Source organism: Lagenorhynchus albirostris, chromosome 21, assembly GCF_949774975.1.
Source record: "Lagenorhynchus albirostris chromosome 21, mLagAlb1.1, whole genome shotgun sequence".
NCBI classification, from domain to species: domain Eukaryota; kingdom Metazoa; phylum Chordata; class Mammalia; order Artiodactyla; family Delphinidae; genus Lagenorhynchus; species Lagenorhynchus albirostris.
In genome coordinates this window covers 22,942,569-22,957,179 of record NC_083115.1, presented here as the reverse complement: position 1 = coordinate 22,957,179, position 14,611 = coordinate 22,942,569, and the positions used below count along the sequence as shown (strand labels likewise).

The 14,611-nt window shown below is 38.7% G+C and overlaps 1 protein-coding gene across 1 annotated transcript in view; it reads left to right on the top strand.

Moving 5' to 3' along the window:
* TRAPPC11 (trafficking protein particle complex subunit 11) overlaps positions 1-14,611 on the top strand; it is a 40,705-nt gene that overhangs the window by 13,834 nt on the left and 12,260 nt on the right. Inside the window, exons 11-25 of the mRNA XM_060136424.1 lie at positions 552-645; positions 1,821-1,900; positions 1,999-2,077; positions 2,160-2,214; positions 2,563-2,708; positions 3,366-3,427; positions 3,517-3,649; positions 4,231-4,361; positions 7,757-7,912; positions 9,654-9,841; positions 9,945-10,093; positions 10,276-10,397; positions 10,914-11,033; positions 14,150-14,215; positions 14,325-14,481. Of these exons, the coding sequence (XP_059992407.1) occupies positions 552-645; positions 1,821-1,900; positions 1,999-2,077; positions 2,160-2,214; positions 2,563-2,708; positions 3,366-3,427; positions 3,517-3,649; positions 4,231-4,361; positions 7,757-7,912; positions 9,654-9,841; positions 9,945-10,093; positions 10,276-10,397; positions 10,914-11,033; positions 14,150-14,215; positions 14,325-14,481 (1,738 nt within the window). The remainder of the gene's footprint in view (positions 1-551; positions 646-1,820; positions 1,901-1,998; positions 2,078-2,159; positions 2,215-2,562; positions 2,709-3,365; positions 3,428-3,516; positions 3,650-4,230; positions 4,362-7,756; positions 7,913-9,653; positions 9,842-9,944; positions 10,094-10,275; positions 10,398-10,913; positions 11,034-14,149; positions 14,216-14,324; positions 14,482-14,611) is intronic.

The following is a 14,611-nucleotide window of genomic DNA, read 5'->3' as shown; positions in this document are numbered from 1 at the left end:
TAAATTTTTATCATTTTCCTTTTGGATGTTTTCTGCATTTTTTTAACAATTACTTGTATTACATTTTGGTTTTAGAGGGAAAAGTTATAAAAAAGAAAAGCGGTATAAATTTGTAAATTCTGGTGCCAAAAGTATCCTCCCCCCATCAATACCAAGACTTAATACACATGCAATAAAAAAGGAAAATAGTGTCTTCTTTTGAAAACTCCTATAACATTTTTATTTGCACAAAAAACACTTATACATATGGAATAACCATCAAATTTAATTTGTAATGTAGTTTTACTGGTTTATAAATTAAAAGAAAATGTAGAGCAGCTAGTTACTATGAAATCATTTGTCAGAATCAGGTTGATTTATTCAATTTAATTTTTATAAGACTACCTAATATTAAATGAAACATTTCTTGTTTAATTTTATGCAAATTTAATTTATGTTAAAATATTCACAACTTTGATATTTGAATGTGTTATTCATATTTATGAAAGCTTTTTTATTCTAACAAAGATCAAGGGAGAGTTGGTCTTGATGGGCTGTGTTTTGATTTACAGGCTTCTGTAGCGCACCCCAGTCCTGATCCCCTAGAAACACAAACAGGAGTTCTTGACTTCTATGGACAGCGACCATGGCGACAAGGAATCCTAAGTAAATAATTTTTTCCTCTTTCCCTTCCTCTCAACCTCAAAAGCACAAGGTTGCTATCATAATTTTTCCATGGCTGCACAACATAATAACAAATTATGTTGAGGTAGGGCTTCCCTGGTGGCGCCGTGGTTGAGAGTCTGCCTGCCGATGCAGGGGACACAGGTTCATGCCCCGGTCTGGGAAGATCCCACATGCCACGGAGTGGCTGGGCCCGTGAGCCATGGCCGCTGAGCCTGCACGTCCGGAGCCTGTGCTCCGCAATGGGAGAGGCCACAACAGTGAGAGGCCCGCGTACCATAAAAAAAAAAAAAAAAAAAATGTTGAGGTAAAAATATGTGCTTTTTAAACACTTTTTAAGACTTACTTTAAAAATGTGTTGTTTTTATCACTACATCTTAGAATGACTTATAATTAAAGATGTAGATGTGACTAAAATATTTGGACATCTGTTGTCTTAAATGACACAGTTAGTAAGCCACTCTGGTCTATTTAAATATTTTAATTCCAGTTAAGTTTAACGATTTTTTTATGTTTGACATTTTAGAACATCATTACCTGAACCACCTTAAAAATGATTTCTCTATCTTTTTTGTTTTATACACATTTAATTTGAGCAATTTCTGTGGCCGTTAAACTTTTTGTTAAGAAATTATTTACTTTAATCTACAGGAAATGTATTTTGTCTAGAAAATGATATTGGTATTACTTTTTTTTTTTTTTTTTTTTTTGCGGTACGCGGGCCTCTCACTGTTGTGGCCTCTCCCACTGCGGAGCACAGGCTCCGGACGCGCAGGCTCAGCGGCCATGGCTCACGGGCCCAGCCGCTCCGTGGCATGTGGGATCTTCCCGGACCGGGACACGAACATGTGTCCCCTGTATCGGCAGGCGGATTCTCAACCACTGTGCCACCAGGGAAGCCCGGTATTACTTTTGAGGTGGTTGATTCCACTGGGCAAAAGAGTACAGAGCTCAGTAACGTACCCTTCAGAACAGAGACCACAGAGAAGATTCCATGCTAATAAAGCTGTCTGTTAGAATCTTTAGAATTCTAGAATGTTTAAGAATCTTAAGTGTATTGTATACGAAGGATTCAGGGAGTGTACACGTCCAGTGTTCGTGTGAAGGATTTGTGTTAAATGAGCTATCTAAAATGGGTTGTGTCCTATCTTATACAGGTTTTGATCTTTCTGATCCTGAAAAAGAGAAGGTGGGGATTCTTGCCATTCAGCTGAAGGAGAGAAGTGTTGTTCACTCTGTAAGTCTTTTTTCCAGTATAAACTATTTTTTACAGTATTCCAGGAAAACATGAGATTATTTTTATTGGAATGTTTCACATTTTATCTTTTCTAACAGGAAATAATAATAACTCTTCTGAGCAATGCTGTTGCGCAATTTAAGAAATATAAGTGTCCAAGAATGAAAAGTCATCTGAGTAGGTATCCGTAACATGCCACAACTTTGTGCAACTTTGAGTAATTTTAAATTATGTTCATACAGTCTTTTTTCCTTTATAGTGGTTCAAATGGGAGAGGAATATTATTATGCAAAGGATTATACCAAAGCTTTGAAGTGAGTTCTGTTCACTATTTATTTTTACAAGTATTCTGATTCTCTTGCAGCAGAATTAGCATGGAAATCTGTATTGAAGGATTTATTATTTCCATATTTATTCCTACTTCTATTAAACACCATTTCCATGATATTTTTTCAAGTATTGTCTGCAGGTACAGTCATTATCAGAGTCTAAGGAAACCTCACATTTACCTAATGTGAAAATACCTGTTAAACTATTTCAGTAAGATTTTCTGAAGTTTATATAAAATGAGTAAAGCACTTTTATTTTAGTTTCTCCATGAACTATTCAAACCCTTCCTCGTGAAGCTGTCTCGGCCTGTCTGACATTTTGTCCTCTGTCAGGTTGCTGGATTATGTGATGTGTGATTATCGGAGTGAAGGATGGTGGACCCTGCTCACGTCTATACTGACCACAGCTCTGAAGTGTTCCTACCTCATGGCCCAACTGAAAGATTACATCACTTATTCCCTAGAGCTCCTTGGAAGAGGTAACTCGATGTTCTTTCAGTAAAATTCTGAATCTTTACAATTACATAGCATCTTTAAGCTTCTTTAAATTGGAAGAATAATTCAGTATCAAATATCTGGTAGTACTGTTATCACATGCAAGTCACTTTGCGGAGTGAAGAGGTTTTATATTTTATTGGAACTTATTAGAGTTGAAGGTCTTATTGTAGTTGAGAAGAATCTGCCTTTTTAAAATATGGCATAAAATAATTTTTCACATAGAGTTCAAACGCACATACATAAAGCATTGGGGCTGACGTTTAGAAAGCTGTGCTGTCAGTTTTCCAGAGTTGTGCTTAGCCATCTTAGAAGAGAGATTTATCGGGCTTCCCTGGTGGCGCGGTGGTTGAGAGTCCGCCTGCCGATGGAGGGGACGCGGGTTCGTGCCCCGGTCCGGGAAGATCCCACATGCCGTGGAGCGGCTGGGCCCGTGAGCCATGGCCACTGAGCCTGCGCGTCCGGAGCCTGTGCTCTGCAACGGGAGAGGCCACAACAGTGAGAGGCCCGTGTACCGCAAAAAAAAAGAAAACAAAAAAGAAGAGAGATTTATCTGCAGGGTTTTAATACCTGAAATGGGGGTAGTGGGCTTACTTGCCTGTCTTATAGTTCTAATTTTCTTCCTTCTTCCTTCCTATTAGCTTCAACTCTGAAAGATGACCAGAAATCTCGGATAGAAAAGAACCTCATAAACGTTTTAATGGTAGGCTGGAATTCTTTATATAACATCTGTATCGATGTGTGTATATTATAAAACTAGCTGAACAGATGTTTAACTCCATGTTGGCACAGAATGAAAGTCCTGCTCCTGAACCTGACTGTGACATATTAGCTGTGAAAACTGCTCAGAAGCTGTGGGCGGACCGAATTTCTCTGGCCGGCAGCAATCTTTTCACAATAGGCGTACAGGACTTTGTGCCATTTGGTGGGTAACCAACGTCTACAGTGTTATTTTAGAGAAATCGTCCTTATTTCTACAAAATAAATAGACACAGAATAATAAAGTCAAAGAATTTTCCAAGTACGGTCACTTTGTAGATGAACTGTGTGGTTTTTTTTTTTTTTTTTAATTTTCTGCCCATCGACTTTAAAGATGGTCAAAATTTTAAATACTTAGTTGAGGTCTTAACGTTTACTCTGTTCATTTGTAGTTCAGATGTTATTTGAAATGCATTTGGAAAGACAGTTATTTAAAAAGTTTATGCTTTATTGTCTAGGCAGGTATTTTGAAATAAGTTAAAAATAACGGTTCTTTTTTCTTTAAAATCCTATGTCAGTTACATTTTAGGGGGAACCATGTTTTTAAAATTAGAGAGGTTTTGGAGCTAGAGTTTATTTAAATTTGGCTTGATTTATGTCTTTTGAAATGCTTCAGGTACAGAAGTCAGTAAGAATATCCAGTGCAGCTTTTTTCTTTCTGAAGAGCAGATGTGGACCAGAGAATAATGTGTGTGTGTCTAGCGTGTCTGGTGGTGTCTGACTCGGCCCTTTTTGTTTTATTTCTAGTGCAATGCAAAGCCAAGTTCCACGCCCCAAGTTTTCATGTTGACGTTCCCGTGCAGTTCGATATTTATCTGAAGGCTGACTGCCCACATCCCATTAGGTTTTCTAAGCTCTGTGTCAGCTTTAATAATCAGGTAATGGCACCTTTTAAGGTGTTTTTACCATGTGTGTATCTTATTGTGGCTTGCATTAAATGAGGTAAAATGTGCTTAGTGAATTTTAGGTCTTAATGGTTTCATATTAACAAATGTATTTTGATAGAGTCTATTTAAGAATAATTGTATTTATAGTTCTCAGCTTCTGTATCCACAATTCAAGTTTTACACTTTTCTATTCTAATTTTTGTTTTCACTCCCTGCTTAGGAAACGGAAGAACTTTGTCTACACATAGACAAAAAGTTTTGTAACATGTATCTTGAATTTCAAATAAGATATATTCAGAATGAATATAATTTTCAAAACCATTTGTTTTATTCTAACATTGGTATTAGCTTTATATTATAAAACTGTTATATGTTTGATGTTAAAGCAATGAAAGTGGAATAGATGGATATAAAGTAGAAAGTAAATGTGTGTTCCTCCAATTCCATTCCTTAGGGGGCGTCACAATTAACTTCGTGAATAGTCTAGACATCTTATGTGCACGCATATATAAGCAACTTTTTCTCCAGAATTGGGATCGTACTATATTTCCTACATTTGAACATTTTTATAGTGTGATGTAGTCAAGTGCTTGATTACATTCTGTTTCAGTTATAAGCTCACTTCTAATTTTCTGGTTACACAGAAAGTGTACTGAGCTGTAACCAGCAAGCATTTATTGAGAGTTACAATATTCTTAGCATCATGGTGAACCTGAAAAAGTTTAGCATATATCAACCCCACTAAAATATAAGCGTTTTGGGAGCAAGGCCAGGACTGACTCACAGATGGCCTAAATGTGTGTGTAGGCTAGAAATACTGTTATGGCAGGCATGCTGGAGAAAAGAGGAAGTTTCAAAATTGAAGATGCAATTAAGATAGGTTTAAAAAGATGAGAGGGAAAGGATGTGTTTGGCAATGAGGAAACGCTGAATGGAAACAGGAGTGAATGTTCTGTGTTTTTGGGCAAGTGAAGACAGCAGCCTCACGAGAGCAGAGGGATCATAGGTGGGGTGAGTGGGAGTCAGGCTGGGTGGCTTAGAGGAACCTGGAGAGTTAAGCAGTCAGTCTGGGAAGTATCAGTAGAAGCCTTTTAAGATTGATTTATTCATTCATTTATTCGTTATCTATCTGTTTATTTATTGAATGGTGGTAAAGAAAGAATGTTATCGGTTTAAATAGTTTTTTTTTTGACTCAAAAGAACTGAGCAATGTCCCTGTAATAGAATTGGTTAAATGAACCTGGGTCACTTGAAGATTAGTATGTTTTATTCAACTTCAAACCATTACCCAAGGATTTCAATTATTTTGAGAATTTTAAAGCAAAAGCATGAAATTTATGTTTAAGAAACTTTATTCCAGTAGCAAAATAGAGGGAAAGAAATGATATTTTAGAAACCAGAGGCTCTTTGTATGAACCCAGATACAAAAGTACGAGGATTTGGATTAGGATGCTAGTGATGGGAATGGAGATAAAGGGATAAGAGGCATTTAAAAATAGGTAAGTTTGGATTGCTGAGTGCATACAGAGGATACAAAATGGGGATAGGATGGATAAAGGATGGGCTATTTGGTTTTTGCAGGCCCAAAACAGTTTGTTTATTTTTCCAGCTTTATTGAGATATGGCATATAAAATTGTATAAGTTTAAAGTGTACATGATGATTTGATACACATACTTTGCAAAATGATTACCATAGTAAGGTTAGTTAACACATGCATCACCTGACATAATCACCTTTTTGTTGTTGTCTTTGTGAGAACATTTAGGATCTACTCTTTTAGCAACGTGCAAGTAAATAATACAGTAATTATAGTCCCCATGCCATACATTAGATCCCCAAAACTTATTTGTCTGATAACTGGAAGTTTATACCCTTTGACCGACATCTTCCCATTTCTGCCAACGCCAAGCATATGGCAATCCTCATTCTACTCTCTGTTTCTATGAGTTCCGTTTCTATAAGTTGTAGATTCCACATATAAGTAAGGTCATACAGTATTAGGACAGGAGCTTTGTATGTGCTGTTTCTTATGCTTGGATTGGTCTTCCCTCCTCTTTTATTTGCTTAGTTCCTCCTCATGTTTTATCCCCTTAAAAGCCTCACTTCCTCAGGGACACCTCGCCTGGCCTACATGACTGATTGACTTAGCCAGGCTCACATAACCCTTCATAGTACTTGTCACAGCTGTGGTTTCACTCTTGTCATGTGATTATTTGGTAAATTGCTTGTTTTTCTTACTAGAATGTAAGCTCCAAGAGGACAGACATTTTTTTTTCACTCACTGTGAAATATTCTAAATCTGGAATTTAGAGGGTCAAGGAAGGCACTCTCATTTTACCTTTCACATCATAGCCTACTATTGCATTTCCTTTCCTTCCTTCTTTTTCCCTTTTAGCAACACAGACCACATCTATAATTAAACTAATAAAAATATTAAAATAAAATATAAAGCAATTTGTTTTTAAAGTTGTATTCTGAATATATGTTATTTGAAATGCAGGATGCAAATCACAAGGAAAAAAGTAGCGGGTACGAGGCTTCATAAGCCTGGAATAGAAATGAAAATTAGAAGGAAGGTATAAAACTTAACTGTATTAGAATCTTCTGTGAAGATAATTCACCTGCTGGGATAGAAGATGGCTCTTGGAAAGTTCTCAGTATTTATTGAAAGGATGAGAATGGTGATCCCTTAGATATGTATATGAAAGATGTCTCTGTTTATTCATCTGTAAGGAGTGTGCTTTTCTGGGAAGGTAGCTTGAAGTGATAGTGGAATTATCCCTGAGACAATTGTGGATATAAGCTTTTAGTTAAGGAATAGGTCAGAATTAGAAGTTTTTATGTGGGAGATATTAGCACAGAGGTGCCGAATACGTAGACATGGATAGACTTTGCAGTGAAGTAAACATAAAGAGAAAAGCAAAACCAAAAGCTAAGGACTGAAACTTTTGGAACCTCTGAATTAGGGGAACAAGAGGGAAAAAAGACCTTTGAGGGAAAAGCAGGAGAGTGAGAAACAGGAGCTATTATAGTGTCACAGAAGCCAGGTAAAAAGGAAGCTCTTTAAGAAAAGATGATAGACAGTAGCATCCGATGCAAAACAAAGAGTAAGTCTTTGTTTCTGTCTCCAGGAAAGGGAAGGCTAAATAAATGTTTTCAGAGGTCAGCTTCTGTGTGAACCGTCTTTATCTTGTGGCAGCAGTGAGTGGTTAACTGCTACCATCGGGCATAAAAATACTTTTTCTTTTATTAATAGAAAATTCATAATGCTTCAGTATCAGTGCAGTTAACCTTAACAAGCTCCAAGTAATTCGGTGTTTAGTGTTAGCAAAACATATGACATTTAAGTTCATAAACCGTGACCCTTGCTCACCTCTTTTTCAGGAATACAACCAGTTCTGTGTAATCGAAGAAGCATCCAAAGCGAGTGACGTTTTAGAAAATTTGACTCAGGGAAAGATGTGCTTAGTTCCTGGTAAAACAAGGAAGTTTTTATTTAAGTTTGTGGCAAAAACTGAAGATGTGGGAAAGAAAATTGAGGTTAGTTATGAAATGTGTTTAAAAAATATTTTAAGTGATGAAATAATGTGTATGTCAGAAAAAATTATAATAAAAATAATACAGAAGTTTATTAAGTAAAAAATGAAAATCTTCCACTTGGACTTCGCAAGGGAACCCATTCATTATAGTTTTTTGGTAGGTTTCCCCTCAGTGAGAATATGTTTTTTTGTTTTTTTTTCTTGCGGTACACGGGCCTCTCACTGTTGTGGCCTCTCCCGTTGCGGAGCACAGGCTCTGGACACGCAGGCTCAGCGGCCATGGCTCACGGGCCCATCTGCTCCGCGGCATGTGGGATCTTCCCGGAGTGGGGCACGAACCCGTGTCCCCTGCATCGGCAGGCGGACTCCCAACCACTGCGCCACCAGGGAAGCCCAGTGAGAATATGTTATACGTAATATTCAGTAGTTGGCTTTTTTCGCTTGATAGTGATATATTAGACATCATTTCCTGTTAGTACATAAGACCAACCTCATTTTTAAGGCTGCATAATCAGCTAAGGAATTTTAAACTGTATATATATATATATATATATATATGTAGTAATTATATTTAATAATTATAATGTAGTAATTATATTTTGTAAAATATGACATAATTCACACTAAAGAGCTATATCATTTTGACCTTTAAACATTGCTGATTGCATATTTTTAAAGAAAAAATGAAGATATATACTTCAAAGGATTCATTTAATGTAGATAATTTAAAATGGCTTTCAGAAATACGTGATGGAAGTCATATTTTTATTGAGCATAAACTCTGAGCCAAGCTACGTGGGTTTCAATGCCAGCTCTCTGGCTCACCTGCTTGTGGCCCTGGGCCACTTGACCTCTTTGCGTCTCCGTTTCTTCATCTGTAAAGTGGGGATAGTAACATTACCTACTTCTCAGTGTTTCATGAGAATTAAATCAGTTAGTTAACGTAAATCTCCTGGGATAGGGACTAGGACGAGGTGAGCACTCATGAAGTGCTGCTCTCCCATGGCTGGAACGGGAATGGTCGGCTAACGTGAACTAGAGACCATTTCCAAGACAGAAACTTAAGGCTGTACCCCTATGTTCTCATAACAATTTCTGTGAATCTGTTGATTTTATTATTTACCAATATCCAGAGTTTTTGCTTATTCATTAAAAAAAAAATTTTGCATGATTTTGGCTAAATCCCTCGTGACATGTTTTAATTTTTTACAAGGTACCTAAGGAAGCCTACCAGGTGTAAATCATAATTAATAATACTATTTTGAGTATATTTGTTAATGGATTTAGTGGAAAGGACATTTATTCAATTAATAAAGAATTTCATAGCTAATACTGTTGATGTCGTCGGGAAGAATATGTGTGGCCACTAGGAGTTAGCTTGTGAGTATGTTAACGGTTAGCAGAACATTCATTGATTTCACTCAGCAGCCACTACTGCAGTGTCTGCTCCTTCAGGCACCACGCCGAGCACTGGGATAGCAGCACCTCACCGTCGTGTCCGAGCTGGGGAGTCAGCTCATTATCCTTGTTTAAAGGTGAAGAGGTTGAAACTCCACACACGGCTAGCCAGTGTCACAGCTGAGAAGGGTCTGGGATTGGACTCCCACAGCAGGTGTTCCAACCTGTGTCACGTCGTGGGTCCGAGGAACGCCACAGCCCAGCAGCCCACCCTGTAATTTGTTGGGAGGGGATGGTGATGAACTGGTATGAGATGGCGTTTCTGACGGACCTCCTCCTTCTAGATCACATCCTTGGATCTGGTTCTGGGCAGCGAGGCAGGAAGATGCGTGGTCTTGAATTGGCAGGGGGGAGGAGGAGATGCCGCTTCCACCCAGGAAGCCTTACAGGCCGCCCGTTCTTTCAAAAGAAGGCCCAGGCTCCCCGACAGCGAGCTTCACTGGGACAGCATAGTGATCCAGGCGAGCACCATGTGAGTCGGCCTGGTGGGCAGATGGGAGAAGGTCACCTCACTTCTTTTGAATACTTTGTTTCTTTTAAAAACTCAGTGACTTAGGTAACATTTTTTCCCGAAGGATCATTTCCAGAGTTCCAAACATTTCTGTCCATCTGCGACATGACCCTCCTGCCCTGACTAACGAAATGTACCGTTTGGTTGTGACTGTGCAATCCCACGAGAAGACCTGCATCAGAGACGTGAAGCTCACTGCTGGTTTAAAACCCGGTAAACTTGCCTTTTTAAAATTTGAGCTGTGTTGATCCAACATAAAATAAACATCAGTGATATCAACTGCAGGAAGTTTGTTTAAAAAATGGTTATGATCTAGTGCTCTCTATGCAGTATTAATTGTCAAGATAACGATTGAATTTCCTGTATTTTTAAAACGCCAACATTCATACTTTTAGGACAGGATGCCAATTTAACTCAGAAAACTCATGTGACTCTTCATGGAACAGAACCGTGTGATGAGTCCTACCCAGCTCTACTCACTGACATTCCTGTTGGAGACCTACATCCCGGGGAGCAGGTGAACTTGGCCAACTGTGATTGGAGAGGAAATCGGTTAGGCTGTAGTGTTAAATATGTAGTGAGTTTTAGTTTTAGAGCATTTTAACAGCATATCCCGAGACTAAAAAAGTGATTCAACTAATGCACGTTTTATTCACATTTCACATATTTAATGTGTAAAATGTATTCAGTTTTTATACAAGGAATTTTAGAACAAACGATGCTAATATGGAGAATTCATTGCCTGATAAAATAACTAAATAACACGAAATTTGTAGCTTAGTTAAATAACCTTTCGGTCAACTTTTATTTCCAAGCCAAACACAAAGAATTCTTGGGAAATTGAGAATGGTAATAAAAAAAAGATGGAGTAGTAATGATCCCACTCATGCTGTGACAGGAACAGCTAAAGTGTTCAAGAATTTAGCCAGTTGGTACAGTAAACTCTGAAAGGTGGGAGCATTATCCTAGAATATATATCAGGAGGCAATCTCTGTAATAGTAATTAAACTAAAATACTTTTATTTTGTTGCAGCTGGAAAAAATGTTATATGTTCGCTGTGGAACAGTGGGCTCAAGAATGTTTCTTGTGTATGTTTCTTACCTGATCAATACAACTATTGAAGAAAAAGAAATTGTTTGCAAGTGTCACAAGGTATTTATTTCATAGCTACTTCGAGAAATACCATATTTGGAGTGTTTCCTATTTTGTATTATCTTAGTTAACCTGTAAAATAAACAGCATAGGTGCTTACAGTCCATTACAAGTTTTAATGAAACATCTGTTGATTTTTTTTATCATTTATGTTTATTGTAAATGATGTGATATGGTATTCATTGCTCAAACATTAGAAAATTGGCCTATATGGTTTTTTTGTACAGAGAACCAAAAGCTTTAAGATCTCATGCAAAAAAGTCTTGAGACTCTAAATCTATCTGCTTCTTTATAAAATCACACATTAGATAAAATCTGTAAGTTGGCTAATATGAAGAAGATCTTGTGGGAGGGAGGTCTCCCTTTGTGGAATATTTCTTCTGTTAGTAAAAAAGCTTCTTTTGAACATCACTTTTTGGTGAGTGCACATTGATGAGGAAGAAATAAGAAGGCTATCGGGTCCAGCAACTCCGGGGCAGCTGCTATTAACTCCTTGATGAATTTCTTATCGGTCTTTTTTGTTTCAAGAGATTGCAGGGGGACGTGTTTTTATATAGACTTAACCACATTGTATATAATGTTTGTATCCCCTTTTATTAATGGAAAATGATGATATTTGGTATCTTCTTAGTCCTGGCAGCCTTTTCTTAGGAACGGGGTCCTCAGTCCAGCAGAGGAGAAGCCCTAGGAATTTGGGGGTTTGTAGTTTGGTCACTGCACAGGGCTGGGTCGCAGGCTGTTTTATAAGTCACTGGGAAACAAAACCATCCTAAGAGAGTTCAGGAGGATTCCCCAAGTGGCAGGGAGGAAGGCATATAATACACTGTCAAAAATTTCACCAGCCTGATGTAATTAAAAGACCCTGCTGGTGAACTAGGAGATAAGGGTGCCAGTCTCAGCACTGCCTCCTAAATCCTGAACCCAGGTCAGCCAGGTAACTCCTTTCGACCTCCATCTCCTCATCTAGAAAATAAGAACGTTAAAGTTCTGTGCACATTTAAAGTCCTAAGCCTTGGATGTTGTTTCTACTTCTGATAATGAAGCTGATGGTAGACTTGGAATGTACTTTGAAATAACCGTTTGCTACCTCGTAACTATCCTGAACTCGAGCTAAACCAGTGTGCTGCTACATCTTTAAGCAATGTTCTCAAGACATGAGATCATCGAGGTACATGCCACTTTTTTTTTTTTTTAACATCTTTATTGGAGTATAATTGCTTTACAATGGTATGTTAGTTTCAGCTTCACAACAAAATGAATCAGTTATATATATACATATATTCCCATATCTCTTCCCGCTTGCGTCTCCCTCCCTCCCACCCTCCCTATCCCACCCCTCCAGGCGGTCACAAAGCACCGAGCTGATCTCCCTGTGCTATGCGGCTGCTTCCCACTTTTTTTAGAGAAGAATGTATTTATTCTTCTATCAGCCAGTACATTACCAAGATGTGCTTGTAAGGGACGCTAATTCTGAGGAATAGAAATAAATATTACACAAGAAAAGAATTAATTGGTCAAATATGTTTGGAAAATACTGGGTTAAAGGGTGTTAAACTGATATTTTTACTTCAGGACTTAGCACAGCATTTAAATTTGCTAGTGTGTATTGTGAAGCTTCGCAAAAGGCTGTAATGATTATTTTTCAAAATTATTTTACCCGGGAGGGGGAAGGGTGAGCTGGGACAAAGTGAGAGAGTGGCAAGGACGTATATACACTACCAAATGTAAAATAGATGGCTAGTGGGAAGCAGCCGCATAGCACAGGGAGATCAGCTCGGTGCTTGGTGACCACCTAGAGGGGTGGGATAGCTTGATAATAATTGAGAGAGGAAATAATTTGAAGCATATAATAATAATAATGATGATGTTGGCATTTCACTGAGTGTTTTGTGTGCATTATCTCATTTAATTATCACAACAACCTTGGGAGGACTGAGACTTAAAGAGACCATATACCCTTCCCAAGGTCACATCACTGTGTCCAAGGTCTACCTGGCTAGTAAGTACGTATCCAGCCAGGAATAAAGTCCAGATCTATTTGGCCTTACAGCCGGAGTCTTAACCCAACGTGGTCTTTTTTAAAGGTTTCTCACCAACAGTGTGGGTTGTTTTTTAAAAAGATGTAGTAAGCCCACTGTTCGTTCTCTGTTGGGTTTTCTTTAACATCTTTATTGGAGTGTAGTTGCTTACAATGGTGTGTTAGTTTCTGCTTTATAAGCCCACTGGTTTTTGAACAGCCCTGTGCAGAGGAGAGGGAGCAGGATGGTTGAGTCCAGGCTCCAGGGTCAGATTTGGTTCAGTTTCTGCCTTTGTCACCTACTAGCTGTGTGACCACTTCATCTTAAAATGGCAGTGATACTGGTGTCTGTTTCCTTGAGTTACTGTGAGCATTTCCTAATATGTGTGCAGTGATTATAATGCTATGTCATATTACATTATTATTATTATCATTATCATTGTTTTAGTTGTCTTGAGTCAAGGTGAGGTGAAGGACTTAGACAAAAAGAAGACCCAGATTCTAGGCTTTGCACCACTAGTTTTGTGGCTTAAGGCCAATCACTTAACCTTCCTTAACTTCTGGTTCTTCTTCTGTAAAATGGTGACAGTGCCTGCCCTGCCCACTGTTGCTAGATCCTGAGATAGATAATGTATGAGAAAGCACTTTGCAGTGTGAACTGTTACAGAACCACAGAGAATTAGAACTATTAGTCTGCTCTCTACATAGATTCTTACAAATACTACCTAAGGGAAAGATCCTAGCTTCTTAATTTTTATTTATTTATTTTTTTTTTTGTGGTATGCGGGCCGCTCACTGTTGTGGCCTCTCCCGTTGCGGAGCACAGGCTCCGGATGCGCAGGCTCAGCGGCCATGGCTCACGGGCCCAGCCGCTCCGCGGCATGTGGGATCCTCCCGGACCGGGGCACGAACCTGTGTCCTCTGCATCGGCAGGCGGACTCTCAACCACTGCGCCACCAGGGAAGCCCCTTAATTTTTAAATTGGAATTATTTATTGATCAGTAATCGATTGTGTTTTGTATGCCTTCTGTTTTTAAAACTTCATTTGTTGTTAAGATTTAGAAAAGCCATTGATTGTGCCCTTTACATTTCCTTGCAGGATGAAACTGTAACAATAGAAACCGTCTTTCCATTTGACGTTGCAGTTAAATTTGTTTCTACAAAGGTACGTTCCTGTGAAGCATACTGGAAATCATTGAGGTTGTAGAAATTAACAGAAAAGAGAAAATGGATTAACTTACTTCCTGACAGACCTTTGTCTCCATCCGTGACAGTTTGAGCACCTGGAAAGGGTTTATGCCGACATCCCCTTCCTGCTGATGACGGACCTGTTGAGTGCCTCGCCCTGGGCCCTCACCATCGTCTCCAGTGAGCTGCAGCTTGCTCCTTCCATGACACCCGTGGACCAGCTGGAGTCCCAGGTGGACAACGGTGAGAATGTGGATCATCCCCCTTAACTAGCAGAAGACAGTAGTGTGTGTGCGTGTGTAGGCTGGTGGTGTAAGAGTTAGCTTTTTGCTAAGGAAGGGAATTTGAGACTTACACTCACAAAAAGCAGGTG